General features: G+C 49.4%; 1 protein-coding gene across 4 annotated transcripts in view; it reads left to right on the top strand.

The window, feature by feature from the left end:
- The window catches only part of ZDHHC18 (zinc finger DHHC-type containing 18), a 27,133-nt gene extending 13,427 nt beyond the window's left edge, over nucleotides 1-13,706 (top strand). For 3 of the 4 annotated variants that reach the window (XM_023529186.1, XM_023529187.1, XM_011357676.2), the window contains exons 3-8: nucleotides 6,593-6,742; nucleotides 8,275-8,412; nucleotides 8,530-8,578; nucleotides 9,127-9,229; nucleotides 10,697-10,809; nucleotides 11,658-13,706. In XM_023529186.1, the coding sequence (XP_023384954.1) occupies nucleotides 6,593-6,742; nucleotides 8,275-8,412; nucleotides 8,530-8,578; nucleotides 9,127-9,229; nucleotides 10,697-10,809; nucleotides 11,658-11,775 (671 nt within the window). In that variant the 3' untranslated portion in view covers nucleotides 11,776-13,706. Of the gene's footprint in view, nucleotides 1-6,592; nucleotides 6,743-8,274; nucleotides 8,413-8,529; nucleotides 8,579-9,126; nucleotides 9,230-10,696; nucleotides 10,810-11,049; nucleotides 11,458-11,657 lie in introns of those variants that run through there. The other variant, XM_023529188.1, reaches the window with a different exon arrangement.
- Nucleotides 13,707-13,980: the final 274 nt, after the last annotated feature.

Genomic DNA, 13,980 nt, shown 5'->3' on the forward strand with positions numbered 1-13,980 from the left:
TCTTGAGGAGGAGGGCACCTTTTTACTTCTTGAGGAAGAGGCTGAAGCAGAACAAGCCCTGGAGTAGATCTTAGATCCCCTTAGGGCAGAGGTAGTATCTCTTCTATCACCTTCTTCATTTCTTCAACAAATATTTTCTGAACTGGTGACCAAAGCAAACATTTGGCTCATCGATACATATTCGCCCCTTACTTCTCCCCTCACTTGCCATCCCCAGGCCTTGTACAATAGCTTGGCACAGTAGATGCTAATGTTTGAAAGAATGAACAAATGAATGCCTTGGAAGACAAGGGTTCTAATTTCAGCCCCACCTTAGCACCTCGGTTTCCCCATCTGTGAAACGTGGGCACATATCCCCTGGCTCAGCCCAGACCATTTTTTTCACGAGTGTGACAGGGAATATCAGTACACTTTAAAACTTGTTTTTGTCTATTTAAACTTAAGGGGCTTGAGCCTAGTGGCCAGGAATGGCAAATGGACTTACTCTAACAATGGACAGGCACTAACAAGCTACCACTGGTAGTGACTGCTGGGAAGAGTGGGTTGAGGAGGATTCTGAGGTCAAGTCCAGGGTGACGATTGGCCAGGACTATTTGGCCTGTGAAAAAGCAGTGGGAGAGCAGCTTGTCTTCCCTCTGCTGTGGAGTTCAGCCTCTGTAGTGACCTCCTTTGACCCAGCTCTTTTAGGGCCCTGTAGTTTGTGACTTTCATTTAGCATCTGGGTGGCACCATTGCTCCAAAGTGATCATTCTCCCGTGCCTCTGGCTCTTGTCAGCCTAAGGAAGTTGGACATGCAGAGCTTCACTTCCTCTTTCTCAGTTCTAGCTAGCAACAAGCCTGGGCCTGAGGTCGGCACATGCTGGTAGGAGTTTCCTCCCTGCCTTGGGGGGAGGCTCAGGCTCCCGTCTGCCCTGGGGAGGGCCTGTGGGAATCTTTGGAGGACTCCAGTAACTTTTCTCTTAGTCCTAAAGAGGGTCTAAGATGGGTTGTGTTCTGAAGATGGGTTGTATTTCTTTGTAAATCAGTTGTTTAGAATATAGTTTCATAAAAACAGCAACGATAATAATGGCTAATATTTCTTAAGCTCTTGCCAGGTGCTAGACACTTGGCTAAACCCACGTGATGAATTCTCGCCTAATCCTCCTAACAATACTAAAAAACAGATGATGTTGATTATGTCCCATTTTCATATGATGAGGGCACAGAGAAGTTAAGCAATTTGACCCACGTCACACAGCTAGTAAGTGGTTGGGCTGAGATTCATAACCACATGTCTGAGCACGGTACACAGCCACTGCATGAACTGTTTGTCAGGATCCAGGCCCTCGTGGATCTAGCCCTGTGCTCAGAGCTGACCTTGCAGCATCTCATTCCACCCACAACCCTTTGAGATTGAGACTCTCTTAGCTCCATTTTATGAATGAGAAAACCGAGGCTCAGAGAGGTGAAAGGAGCAAGTAAGTAGCTCCTTTTACCTCTCTTTGTAAGGAGCAAGTAAGTAGCAAAACCAGAATTCGAACCCAGTGTTTGACTCTAGGGTCTACATCTTACTGTCCTTTGTGAAAACAGCTATTAGTAAATACTCACCAGGTGCCAGTTCCTTGTACTACTTCTGATCCTTACAACCCTTTAAAGAAGTTGTTATTATTTATCTGATTTTATAGATGCTAAAACAGGCTCACGGAAGTTAAGTAACTTCCCCAAGGGCACCAGCTTATAAATGGAAGGGTCTAGATTTGAACTCCAGGCCTGCCTGAGTCCAGAGCATGTTTTCTCTCCTCTTTGCTTGCTGCCTCACAGTTCATAGGCCCAAGACTACCTATTTATTCCACTGTCCCTGCTCTCACAAGATATATGGTCTAGGTGGAGAGACGATGTACACACACACACACAGCAGTCCTGTCACACCACAATATGGAGTAACGAGTGTATTTAGGTGCTGTGTGCGAGCCTCCTAGACCGAAGTGGTCAGAAAAGCTGCTGGAGACCAGACAGGGCTCTAGTGCATCCTGGTGAGCAAAATGAAGGAAGGGGCTGGGGCTTGGTGGGAGCACGGGCAAGAAGCCATAGTCTCCAGGGACTCATTGGGTAGAGGAGTGGGAGAAAATTGGGAACAGAGGTTGGGCCCAATTGGGAAGGGCCCTAATATCAGGACAAGGAATTTGTCCTTTATCTTGTTTTTTAGGGGAAGAGACTAAAGGGTTTTGAGCTGAGAAGTAACACAAAAGGGGTTATTTAGAGGAACGTGGCAGTGTATACAGTGGGTCGAAAGGCAGAGAGGCTAGAAGCAGAGAGTCTTCAGCTGATTGGTGATGCAGGCCTGGCCTGGGTAGTGTGTTGGGAGTGGAGAGTGAAGTGGCCAGGCAAGGATGAGGAAGGACGGGTCTGCAAAGAGTCCCTAAACTGGATTCCCCCGCCTCTGCCGCTCAGTGGCCGTGTGACCTTGGGCAAATCCCCTAACCTCTCTGGGCCTGTTTTCTCATTTGTAAACTGAACCAGTTAGAACTGAGGCAGTGAGCAGAGGGACATTTATCAAGTATCTGCGATGTGCCAAGGCCTGTGTTACGCTTTGAGGTTCCTGCCAGCTCTTGGATTGTGCCATTGGTAGAAATAAGGAACCAGGCAAGGGTAAATAACACTCATTATGATACTTTAAAATTTACAAAAGGACCTCAAGCCCAAGCTTTGGAAACTTGGTTTCACATCCTGGTTCTGTCACTTACTAGCTGTGTGGCCTGGATAAGTCAATTAACCTCACTTTAAAGTCTCCCTAAGTATAACCTGGAGATGATAATGATAACTTGACCTCTTAGGATGCCGTCAGGGTTACAGGAGACAGTGTCCGCAGAGTGCTCAGCATATAGCAGACCCTCAGTGCACTATCCACTTTCCCTTGAGACTTCCCTTCTTTCTCTCAGTAATTCTGAGCTGCTAATAACAGTGCACACTCCTTAGCTATTTACTTTGTGCCACTTCACATATATTGACTCATTTAATCCTCACAACAACCCAATGATGGATACTGTTATCCCTATTTCATTGATCAAGGAAACAGAGGCACGGAGAGGTTAAATGATTTGCCCTGTCACACATCTAGCAAACAGTATAATTAGGAGAAACTCAGCTAGTAAGAGGTGGAGCCAGGATTCATGCCCCATTTTACCCGCCTGTTATTCCCATTTTACAGAAGAGAAAACTAAGGCTCAGAAAAGTCCATTTGACCTCAACCTCACACACAACCAGTCAGTGGCAAAACTGGGTTTCAGAGTGTGTCCATTGACTTTGGCCCCCTGCCCTTTACCGTGCCACCAGTTTTAAGAAAAAGAGGGATGCTCAGATGCTTAGTTCTATTTCAAAAATACTATGATTGAGGTGATGGTAAAATAATCTAGCAAAAGTATGCCTAGTAGCTGGGGACGTGAGATGTGAGTCTCTTTGCTTCACTGCTGCCTGCCAAGTGCCTAGAATAGTGCCTGGCACATGGTAGGCACTCAGTAAACAATCATCAGAGCGAAGTAGCCAAATTGGAGATATCTGGGGTGTTGATCTGGTAGAAGTAATGGCTGGGAGTGTAGTTGAGGGCTGGGGATCACAGACAGCCCTGTGTGACTTCTGGAGTTCTGTCCAGGAAGGAGCCTCTGTGGCCTAGGTACCAACAGGCTCATTGGGTATAATCGTGGGCTTTGCATATGGCAGACATGGGTTTCAGATTCCTGCTCCGCCAGCATACCAGCTACATGACCTTAGATGAGGCCTTGGACCTTCCTTTTTCTTAGTTTTTATTGAAGTATAATGGGCCCACCAAAAGTATACAAATCATAAGTATTCTCTTTAAGTGTTCACAAACTAAACGCACACATAAAATCCACACCCAGATCAAGACACAGCATATGAGCAGTGTCCCAGGATCCCTACCTCACTCCCCTTTCTGATCACTGTCACCCGTCCTGTAACCACGACCCTGACTTCTAACTCCAAAGATTACTTTTACCTGTTTTTGAACATTTGCGTTCTTAACGTGTGTGATTTCTTCACTTTACACAATGCTAATGAGACTCATTTGTGTTGCTGTGTGTGGTTGAGGATCGTTCTTTCTCATTGCTGTATAGAATTCCATTGTGTGAGTATACACTTTTTTAAATCCATTCCGCTATTGATGGGCATTTGGATAGGTCCAGCTTTTGGCTGTTATGAGAATTATTGCTGCAAACATTCTCGTGCATGTCGTTTGGTGCACATCAAATTCTGCACATTTCTGTTGGGAAGACACCTGGGACGGGGATTGCTGGGGACGCACATGCCGAGCTTTCATCATTATCGCCAGTTTTCCACAGTGGTCATATGAGATTTCTAGTTGCTTCACATTTTTGCCAAAACTTGCTTTAATTTTTTTTTCCTCATTTTGGACATTCTGGTGCATGTGTAGCGATAGCATATTGTGGTTTTAATTTGTGTTTCCTTGATGACTAATGAATATGAGCACCCTTTTATGTGTTTATCAGCTGTTTGGACAGCTTCTTTTATGAAATGCCAGTTTGAATCTTTGGTCCAAATTTGAATTCAGTTGTCTGACTTTTCTTACTAATAGGAATTCTTTATGTATTCTGGATACAAATCCATTATCAGATATTGTAAATATCGTCTCTAACTCTGAAGGTCACCTGTTCATTCTTTAAATGATATCTGTAGATGAACAGAAGTTCTTAATTGTGATATAATGCAGTTTAGCAAATTGCTCTTTTATGATTAGCCCCTTCGTGTCGCGTTTAAGAAATTTTTGTCTACAGTTGTGAAGTTGTTCTCTTATTATTTTTTTAATCTAGGACTTTTGCATTTGGAGCTGCAGTCCATCTGGAATTGAATGTGTCTTTGGTGGGAGGCAGGGGTGCAGAAGCATTTTTTCCTCGGTTGTATATCCAGTGCACCCAGCACTGTTTATTGAAGAGCACCTTCCTTCACGGCCCTGTCGTGTTGCCTTTGTCCTAAAGCACATGGTCATGTATATGTCGAGTCTGTTTTCAGATTCTCTTTTCTGGTCCATTGGTCAGCATTTCTACCCTTGCACCCAAATCAGGCTATCTTAAATACTACCGCTTTACTCTAAGTCTTGATATTGAATCGTGTAAGTCCTCTAGCTTTGCTTTTCAAGGGTGCCTAGGCTGTTCTCAGCCCTTTGCATTTCCATATCAATTTTAGAATGAGTTTGTTGATTTTCTCACGCACGCGCGCACACACACACACACACACACACACACACACACACGAAAAAGACCCTGGGAGTTTCGATTGGGATTATGTTGAATCTGCAGATTAATATAGGGACAATAAATCCTTTTCTAATATTGAGTCTTCCAACTCTTGAATATGAAATATTTTTGTATTTCATTTTCTTTTAAAAATTTTCTTTTTTAAATTTTAATTCCCCTCCCCCCACTTCCACTCCTGACCTACAGATGTTGCCATCTCCCCGTAAGAACTGGATCTCTGAAGGTGGGGAATCTCCTCCCACGTGCTCGCAGCACGCACCCGGTGCCTGGCGCACCCGGGGTCTGGCGTACCCAGGGTATGGGCCATGGCTCCGCTGGGGCTCAAACCCAGGATCTTCTGCGTGTAAAGCAGACGTGCTAACCACTACTCTATGGAATCACCCTCTCTTAAAATTTTTATTATGAAAAATTGCAAACATCCAGAAAAGTGGGAAGAATTAGTACGATGAATTCCTATACATTCACCATTTAGGTTTAATAGTTGTATCATATATACATATATGTATAATTCTTATTAATTCATTTCATAGTAAATTATAGACATTATAGACACTTTACTATAAATACTTCACTATAAATACTTCAACGTGTATCTTCAAAATCTATAAATACTATAAATACTTCACTATAAATACTTCAACGTGTATCTTCAAAATCTAAGGACAGTCTCCCACATAACCACAATTCCATTGTCATATCTAGGAAAATTACAGTTCCCAAATTTCTAATCTGTAGTCATTTTTCCCCTGTTGCCCTCCAGATGTCTTTTGTTGTTGTGTTTGATTTTGTTTTTCAAATCTAGGAGCATGCATTGCTTGTTTACATCTCCTAACTCTCTTTTAATTTAGAACCATCTTCCCTCGAAGTCATGTAAGAGACTTTGACTTTTGTTAGAGATCAGGCCAGTGGTCTAGTAGTTGTCCCACATTCTGGATCTGATTGTTTCCTTATAGCATTGTTTACTTTGCCCCTCCATCTCCTGAACCTCCTTGGAAACTGGAACTTGTATCTAGGCTTGACTAGATGCAGATAAATTTCACTAAGTCTTCCCAAGGTCTCCTTCTCTGATAGGTCTTCTCAGAGTTCTGTATGTCCACTGGTATGTGAGCAGGAGTGTAAAGCTTTAGCACACAGCAGTGTCAGTAAGCAGTCGTAGTTCTTGATATTGTCCCTGCCTTAGGCCAGCAGTTTACCCCAACTTTTGTTTCCCAGAAATTTGCCCTGAGGCTTCTCTTCTCCCAGCCGGGCAGCAGTGGCTTTCTCCAGCCTGGGGCTCCTGGCTCTGGGCTTGGACGTCTCCCATCTTTCTCTCCTCCCACCCTCAGACAACACAGGCAGTTCCACGTACCGGCCACCCCCTCGGACTCGGGAGGTGATGATCAACGGGCAGATGGTGAAGTTGAAGTACTGCTTCACTTGCAAGATGTTTCGGCCACCCCGGACCTCACACTGCAGTGTCTGCGACAACTGTGTGGGTAAGTGGGAGGTGGGTGGGATGCAGGGAGCCCTGAGAGATGGAGTGCTGGAGTCAAGGAGGTCGCTCATGGGAGTCTGAAATATTCAGGGCTGGGCAAGGCGTCTGGTTCACCCAGATTTGCTCTGACTGAAGAAGAACCATGGAGGGAGCTCTTGGCTTCAGCCCAGGATTGGTACGTTCCTTCCCCCCAGGTCGGAAGTGTGGGGCGGACACAAAGGCCCTGAATCCTTCTCCCAGGCCCAGCCTGGTCCTCAGTAGACCCAAGGTCCCAGCCACCAGAGACTGGAACAATAACATTTTAGATAGGTTTGGGCCAGAAAAGGAATGATCTACCCTCCAGTGGCCCAGGACAAGCTATACTGAAAGACTTTGATCTGATTCCCAGGGTTTGGGAAGGACAAGAATCTGGGAACAGAGTAGTTTAAGCTGTGAGGTGGAGAGGATGTAGCCAGGATTGGAAGCTAAGCTCCTGACCCACAACTACAGTGGTTGCTAGGGAACCAGAGGCTGTTTCATTCCCTCCCCTGCCCTCCAAAGGCCAGGCAGCTCTGATGGGGACCAAGGGCGTGCTTCTGGGAGGGTGTCATAAGGGAAATGCTATGCAAGAGGACCCAGGTGAGCTGAGCCACAGTGACTGTGCATAGATGTCAGGGCAGTGAGCTCATCACGCTGGCTCAGCAGGGGAACAGTGGGGAACACCCCATGACGGTAGGCAGTGAAATGGGTTGACTCAGTGGGCATCATTCATCCATGAGAACTTGCCCCACCCACCCCTTGCGAAGGGTGCTGGCTTTGGCGTGAGGCCTGCAACAGGCTTATGACCCACATTCCCACAGGGGACTTTCCTCACCAGTCTGGGTGTGACCCCACCCCCAGGGACATGGTGCTGCTGTGAGATCAGCCCTCTAACCTGGCTTCTTATGCCAGTTCCCCACTAGTTACATAGCGGCCTTGCCCCTCCTTGGGCCTCTAATTCTACTGCAAGGGACAGGGGTCATTGGTTGTTGGCATGTGGCCGGGGTTATAAGCCAGGCAACAAGTACTTTTTGTGAGTCTTTTTCCAGGCACTGTTGGACCTGAGATTCAGCTCAGTGTGGGGCCAACACAGGCCCCCTCGTGGACCTTAGAGTTAAGTAGGAGTAATTGGCTAGTCTGCTAATTATAAATTAGTATGTAAACATCATGGGCAAAGTGCTGCAAAAGATAAGTGCCAGGCTAACTAACAGGGCAGGTAACAGGGTGCCCTTACCTTGTCTGGGGTCAGAGGACACTTTCTTAAGGAAGTGGCTTTGCAGCCGAGACATGAAGGAGGAATTACCTGCCATCAGGTAAAGAGACAGGAAAGAATGTGTGTGGCAGTGGGAACCAGCTGACAAAGGACCTTCAGAAGCAGAGAGAGTCTGAGGGAGGAACTGAGAGTCGGCTGGTGCAGAGAGTGAGAGGGTAGGAAAGCCCTAGCCATGGCATGAAGCCTCGAACACCTGTGCTGTGCAGGCCGGCACTAACCCGCCTCCCCTGGCCCTTTTCCAGAACGGTTTGACCATCACTGCCCCTGGGTGGGCAACTGTGTGGGGAGACGGAACTACCGCTTCTTCTATGCGTTTATTCTCTCCCTCTCATTCCTGACGGCCTTCATCTTCGCCTGCGTGGTCACCCACCTGACGCTGCGTGAGTTGGCAGTGGGGGCGGAGGCGAGCAGGGGGCGAGACAGCGAGCTCAGCCAGGCCAAGGGGCTGTGGTCACTGTCCCTCTGAGCTGTGCCCTGTCCTGTTTCTTCCTCCTCAGGTTCTCAGGGAAGCAACTTCCTTTCCACTCTGAAGGAGACACCGGCGAGATATCCTTTGCCCTTTGTCCACTAGTGGATGCCCTGGTGGGAACTGAGGCCCCTTCACAGGGGTGAATCCCCACACCTCATCCTGTAAACAGGAGAATGGTGTAGAGCTGATGCTTGTCCTCTAGAATCCGATATACCAGCTGCTTCTGTTCACACCCAGGCTAGAGCTGATCCTAAATGGGTTGTCGTGGGATTGGGGTGGCCGAGAACTGTCAGGAACCACAGTCCCTATCTTCACTTAAGACACCCAGTTCCCTGGACCATGTCATGTCTGAGACTCTTGGTGTTTGGAACCCCCTCTTCTCTCTACCATCTGTCACCTTGAGCTCGTCCTGCTCTCGAGGGGAGCTCCCAAACTCTTCTTGGGGCCCAGAAGGTGGTCCTGCTAAGTGGTGACTGGGCCACAAGAAGGTTATGAACTTATTTCCTTTCTGGGGCGGTAGCTCCACAGAAGTAGGTGAGAAAGGTGGGTGTGGCAAGCTCCCAGGCACAAGGGAGGCTCCCAGCCCTGTTCCCCGTGTGGGCCCTTGACTGCTCTGCCTGCTCACTGTGCTGGAGTTGGTGATCTGCTTCTTCTCCATCTGGTCCATCCTGGGCCTCTCAGGGTTTCACACTTACCTCGTCGCCTCCAACCTGACAACTAATGAAGATGTGAGTAAGGCTGGAGCAACCCCTAATCCCTGGGCAGGACCCTCGGAGGGAGGCAGGGCTGAGGGAGCTGGAGTGGCCACAGTGCAGCCCTGACTCTCAGGCTGCTGGGGACACGTGGGTGGAGACAGAAGGCAGCCAGACATCTCGCTGCAGTGCTCACGGCTCAGCCGTGGGAGACCCAGTACAGGTTTCTAAGGCCCCCGCAGGCCTCGGCCCTTTGGTATGGGCTTCTGGGTCCCCAAGTCACTTTCTTCTTAACCCCATAGGAGCAGCACTGGGTCCATAACAGTCATTGCATTTGGCCAGCACATTGCCATTTCCAGAGTTCTTTTAGTTCCTATCACCTCTTTGGGTCCTTTTGTCAACTCTGCGGCAGAAAGAACTGGGATGCTTTTTCTCCATTTCATAGCTGAGTGTCTTGCCCCAAGGTGACACAGCTGGGAAGTGACAGAGCCAGGCTGTGCCCAGAAGCTATGGCCATGCTCACGGTACCCCACTGCACTTGCAGGCAGCAGAGATATGATTGTTCTGAAGGTGTCCTCGAAGCTCCTTGAGGCTTCCTTATTGAGGGGGCAGCCAGGATAAGACTGTGAAGCTCCATCAACCCTCTCTACCTGCTGCTTTACAGACCCCCACCAACAAGCACTGTCTGAGCACTTACTATGTGCCCATCCCTGGGCTAGATCTGACCTCCCCTTCCCATTCTCCCAGACAATAAAACAAATGAGAGCATTTGTTCCAGGGCCACCATCCAATACGAAGAGTTCCATCAACCAACAGAAAATACATTCCTTGACCTCAGCTTCTCATTTGGGGAACTTAACACACACGATAAGGCTATCATGTGCTGGGTGATTGCAGGATATTGCTAGTGGTTAAACAAAAAGGACTGATATGAACAAATAAATTTGGAAAACTCTGGGTCTGAGTGAAGCAGGTATCCTTCACTGCTGAACTCAGTGCCTTTGATAGCCAGCTTCACAGGCTAGAGATAGGCAAGATTTCGTCTGATGCTCCAGCAGTGCTAGCAGAGAGCTGGTAAAAGAGAGTTCCCTATTTTTCACATTAAGATTGAGACTCGCCAGAGAAGTAGTGATCTGTCCAGGGTCATGCAAGTCAGTGGCAGGGCCGGGGTCCACAGTCAGGTCAGCCTGAGCTCTGTGCCCTTGTTCTGCCCTCCCCTCCCCTCCCCCCCGCTTAGGTAGCTGGCCAGAGAAGGGAGGATGCACCCAAAAAGTTTCTTTTGGAGGCTTCTCTTTGGCTTTATCCTGGTTGGGGCCTCCTCCTCTCTACTGGGTGCTCCTCACATTCTCATTGAATGGTCCAGGTCAAAGAGGTGTCCTTTCTAATAGTCTAGCCAGAATTGGTTCCAGAAATCGCTGGTTCCCCCCGTTCCTTCCCCCGACCCGCACCTCTAGACCGCCTTCCTAGAAAAGCAAAGCCTGACCTAGACCTTCCTGCTTGCAGATCAAAGGCTCGTGGTCCAGCAAGAGGGGCGGTGAGGCCTCTGTCAACCCCTACAGCCATAAAAGTGTTGTCACCAACTGCTGTGCTGTGCTCTGCGGCCCCCTACCTCCCAGGTGAGACGGGGTGATCCTGTGAGTCCACACCTCTCAGATAGATTGTGGAGTCAGCAGATCTCTCTGCACACCACAGTCCTCTGTCCACCATTCCCTGCTAAAGGCACTCAGGGTATTTGTCACATAAAAGAGTTGTGTGGTGAGTTGTAATTTTTAATCATGTGCTCATTTTAGGAAAAAATTAAGTACAAAATATTTAAAAAGAAGAGTATTAGACTCACATGTAATCTTATTCCCCAGGGATAACCACAATTAATGTTTTGGCTACGCTTGGGTGACGCTGCCCTTCTGGTGCTGATGGCGGCATTGGGTGGGGCCTCTGTCCTCCTTCCTGGCAGAAGAGAATCCTGGTAGCTCCACCCTTCTGGGAGGTGCCCCATCTGTCCTGACAGTAGGGGGAGCCAAAGCGCCAGAACTGGAGCTAAGTTGCAGTGGACACTGCAGGAACAAGACTTCCCTACACTGCACCCCTCTCCTCCTGCCTGATGTCTGTCACCCATCCTGCCTGGGGAAGGACAGTAGGAATTGCACAGTCTTCAGATGCCCTTTCATTCTTGCTTTTCCCCTCACCTGTAGCCTGGCTTCTTGGCAGCCAGACAGAAAGATGGGCCACTTTGAATTAACAGTGAATAAATTCTGTGGCCAAAAGCCAGGTGTCCAGAGTGTGAAGAGGGCCCTTCCGGAAGGGAGGAGTCTGGATCTCCCACAGTGGGAAGGCAGCTCCCCTTTCCTCAGCCCTTCTAGGGCTGGGTCTTCCCTTGGCTGGAAGGTGGACTCTGCCATCCAGCCCCAGGCCTGGACCTCTAGTGTCAGGTGGATCCTCATATGTCCCCCTTGTGTTTTGGAAGCCTGATTGACCGGAGGGGATTTGTACAGCCTGACACCGTGTTGCCCTCGCCCGTCAGAAGCAACGAGCCAACCCATGGAGCCAAGCCCGATGCCAGCATGGTAGGAGGCTACCCCTGAACCGGGCTCGGTACTTGCCACCTGCTGGCCTGTCCTGTCCGCCTCTCAGCACTCACCTGCCACCCTCCACACCTGCCGGGACCCTCCCATTCCACCCGAGGGAAGCAGAGCTGCCAAAGACTCGAGTCTTGTCGTATTTATTTCCCACCCTGCGTGGCTTGCCCCACACTGTTCCATGGCTGTACCCTCTGCTCCCCAAACCCAGGTTCCCACAGCCTTGGGCCCGAGATCCCCCAGTGATCAGTGGCAGGAGGAACAGGATAGAGAGGCCAGGGCCCCTGTGGCCCCCGGAGGTACCATGGCAAGTCTCTGCCTGTGCCAGGGCGAGCCCTGTGTGAGTGAGAGTGCGGACGAGTGTGACCCCTCCCAGTAGGGGGAGCTGCTGGGTCCTGTGAGCTGGGGTCCTGGGGTGAATGAAGTAGGACCAGCAAGCAGTAGGCTCTGGACAGTGGGCTGTGGGAGAGGACGCCTCCACAAGCTGCTTTGGTTTGTGGGCTCCTTCATTCTTTTTGTGATAATCATTGTTCATTTTTTTTTCCCTTTGGAGTTGGCCAACAGAGTAGAGCTGGAGTTCCAGGTAGAGAAGGCAGAGGTGGGGCTGGATGGGGGGCAGCCTGTGTCAGAAGAAGCCAGACCAGCCAGCCAGGCACCCAAGACCTCAGCTCCTCCGTGATTCCTGGGCAGCATACTAAGAATTGGGGGCCTTGCCCTCTCTGCCCATGGAAGGTTCTCCATGGGGTCCTGGCCTGCCTCTCCACCCCCCACCTCTCTCCCAAGTCAGGTCTAAGGATGGAGAGATTATACTCATGCTGGCAATACTTGAAACGGGTTTATTAATGCTGGGTATTTTGCACAATTTTATAGACCTCTTTTCTACGTAACATTTTTTTAAATGGAAGAAGAAAAAGTCAGCCACATTGCTATCCGTGTAGTGCCAGGTTAAGGGTTATCAGAAGGCAAGATGGTTTTAATAAGTTTATTACAAGAGACCTTCTGGCCCTGAGTGAGTGAGTGAGTGTGTGTGTGCGTGTGTGCGTGCGTGCGTGCGTGCGTGCATGTGTGTGCACACACGCTCTTGTTCAAATGTGGCTGGGTCCCACTTCCCCACATCCCCATGGCTGCCCTCCTCCCTGCCATCCCCCTTGAGTGTCAGCAGGCAGCAGCAGGAGCAGCTTAAGCCATGGGGATAGGGAGCCTGTACATTGGTTACAAGAGACCCCTCAGCTCCTGCTGCAGCTCAGCCCTCATCCTATCTTTCCCTCCTCTAAGGACTTGAGATAGCCAATGGCTGGGGACTCAGCCACTCACCCCCTGACCCCACCCCTCCCACCCACCCCCCAGGTCAGGCTTCAAGCTGGGATCTGCCTAGACAGGCTAAGGTTGGGTGTGGTGGATGAGGTAATGGCTGTGGGGAGTGGCTGTTGTCTACAAGCCACACCCCCTCCTCTAAGCCCTGAGTATGGGCTAGAGGAGAGGGAGTCACTGCCAACTGGAGGCCTCTAACCAGAGAAAAGGAAGGAAGGAGCAGAGTGTGCCAAGAGGCGAGTGAAGATTGGCCTAAATCTGGGCCAGAAACTCAGAGGATGTCCCTCCTCTGATGGGAGCTATAGTTTCTTGTCACATAGATAGAAAATTGTGCCTCTGTCCCCCTCCTTGGCCCTTCAAGTGGGCTGAAAAAGACACAAGGAGGTCCCCGCATCTAGCCCTTTCTTGCTCCAGAGGCTAGTTAGCTCACAGGCAGCTGAGAAGTGGCAGCCACAGAGGGTCCCCTCTGGGAGAAACAGCTTCACCCCAGCCTCAGGGCCCTGGGCCATGCTGCAGTGGCACTGGGAGGTGGGGAAGAAGTTGGCTAGAGGAGGGGACTCCCAACTGCCTTTTATTTAAGCCAGTATTCTTTGTTCCTGCTTGTAATAAAACTTTTTAAGAGTTGATTTGTTTTGGTTTGGTTTTTGTTTGCTCTTCCTTTGCTGAGGCCCCAAATGGCAGCTGCCTATTCTTTCAGCCAAACTTGGTCTTTCCTAGGGAGACAGAAGGCAGGTAGCCCAGCAACCTGGCTAAAGTTCTCTCCTGGCTGAAGTCTGTGTGCTGGAGGCAGAATAGAAGGGGCTGTGGCTAGGCCCCCAGAGGTGTGTAAGAAGAGGCCATCCTGTCCTCTCTTCGTCCCCTCGACTTTCCCCTGCCTCAGGGGCTTGAAGACCTCCAAGT

The sequence above is a fragment of the Pteropus vampyrus genome, unplaced genomic scaffold (genome assembly GCF_000151845.1).
Source record: "Pteropus vampyrus isolate Shadow unplaced genomic scaffold, Pvam_2.0 Scaffold36, whole genome shotgun sequence".
Taxonomy (NCBI): Eukaryota; Metazoa; Chordata; class Mammalia; order Chiroptera; family Pteropodidae; genus Pteropus; species Pteropus vampyrus.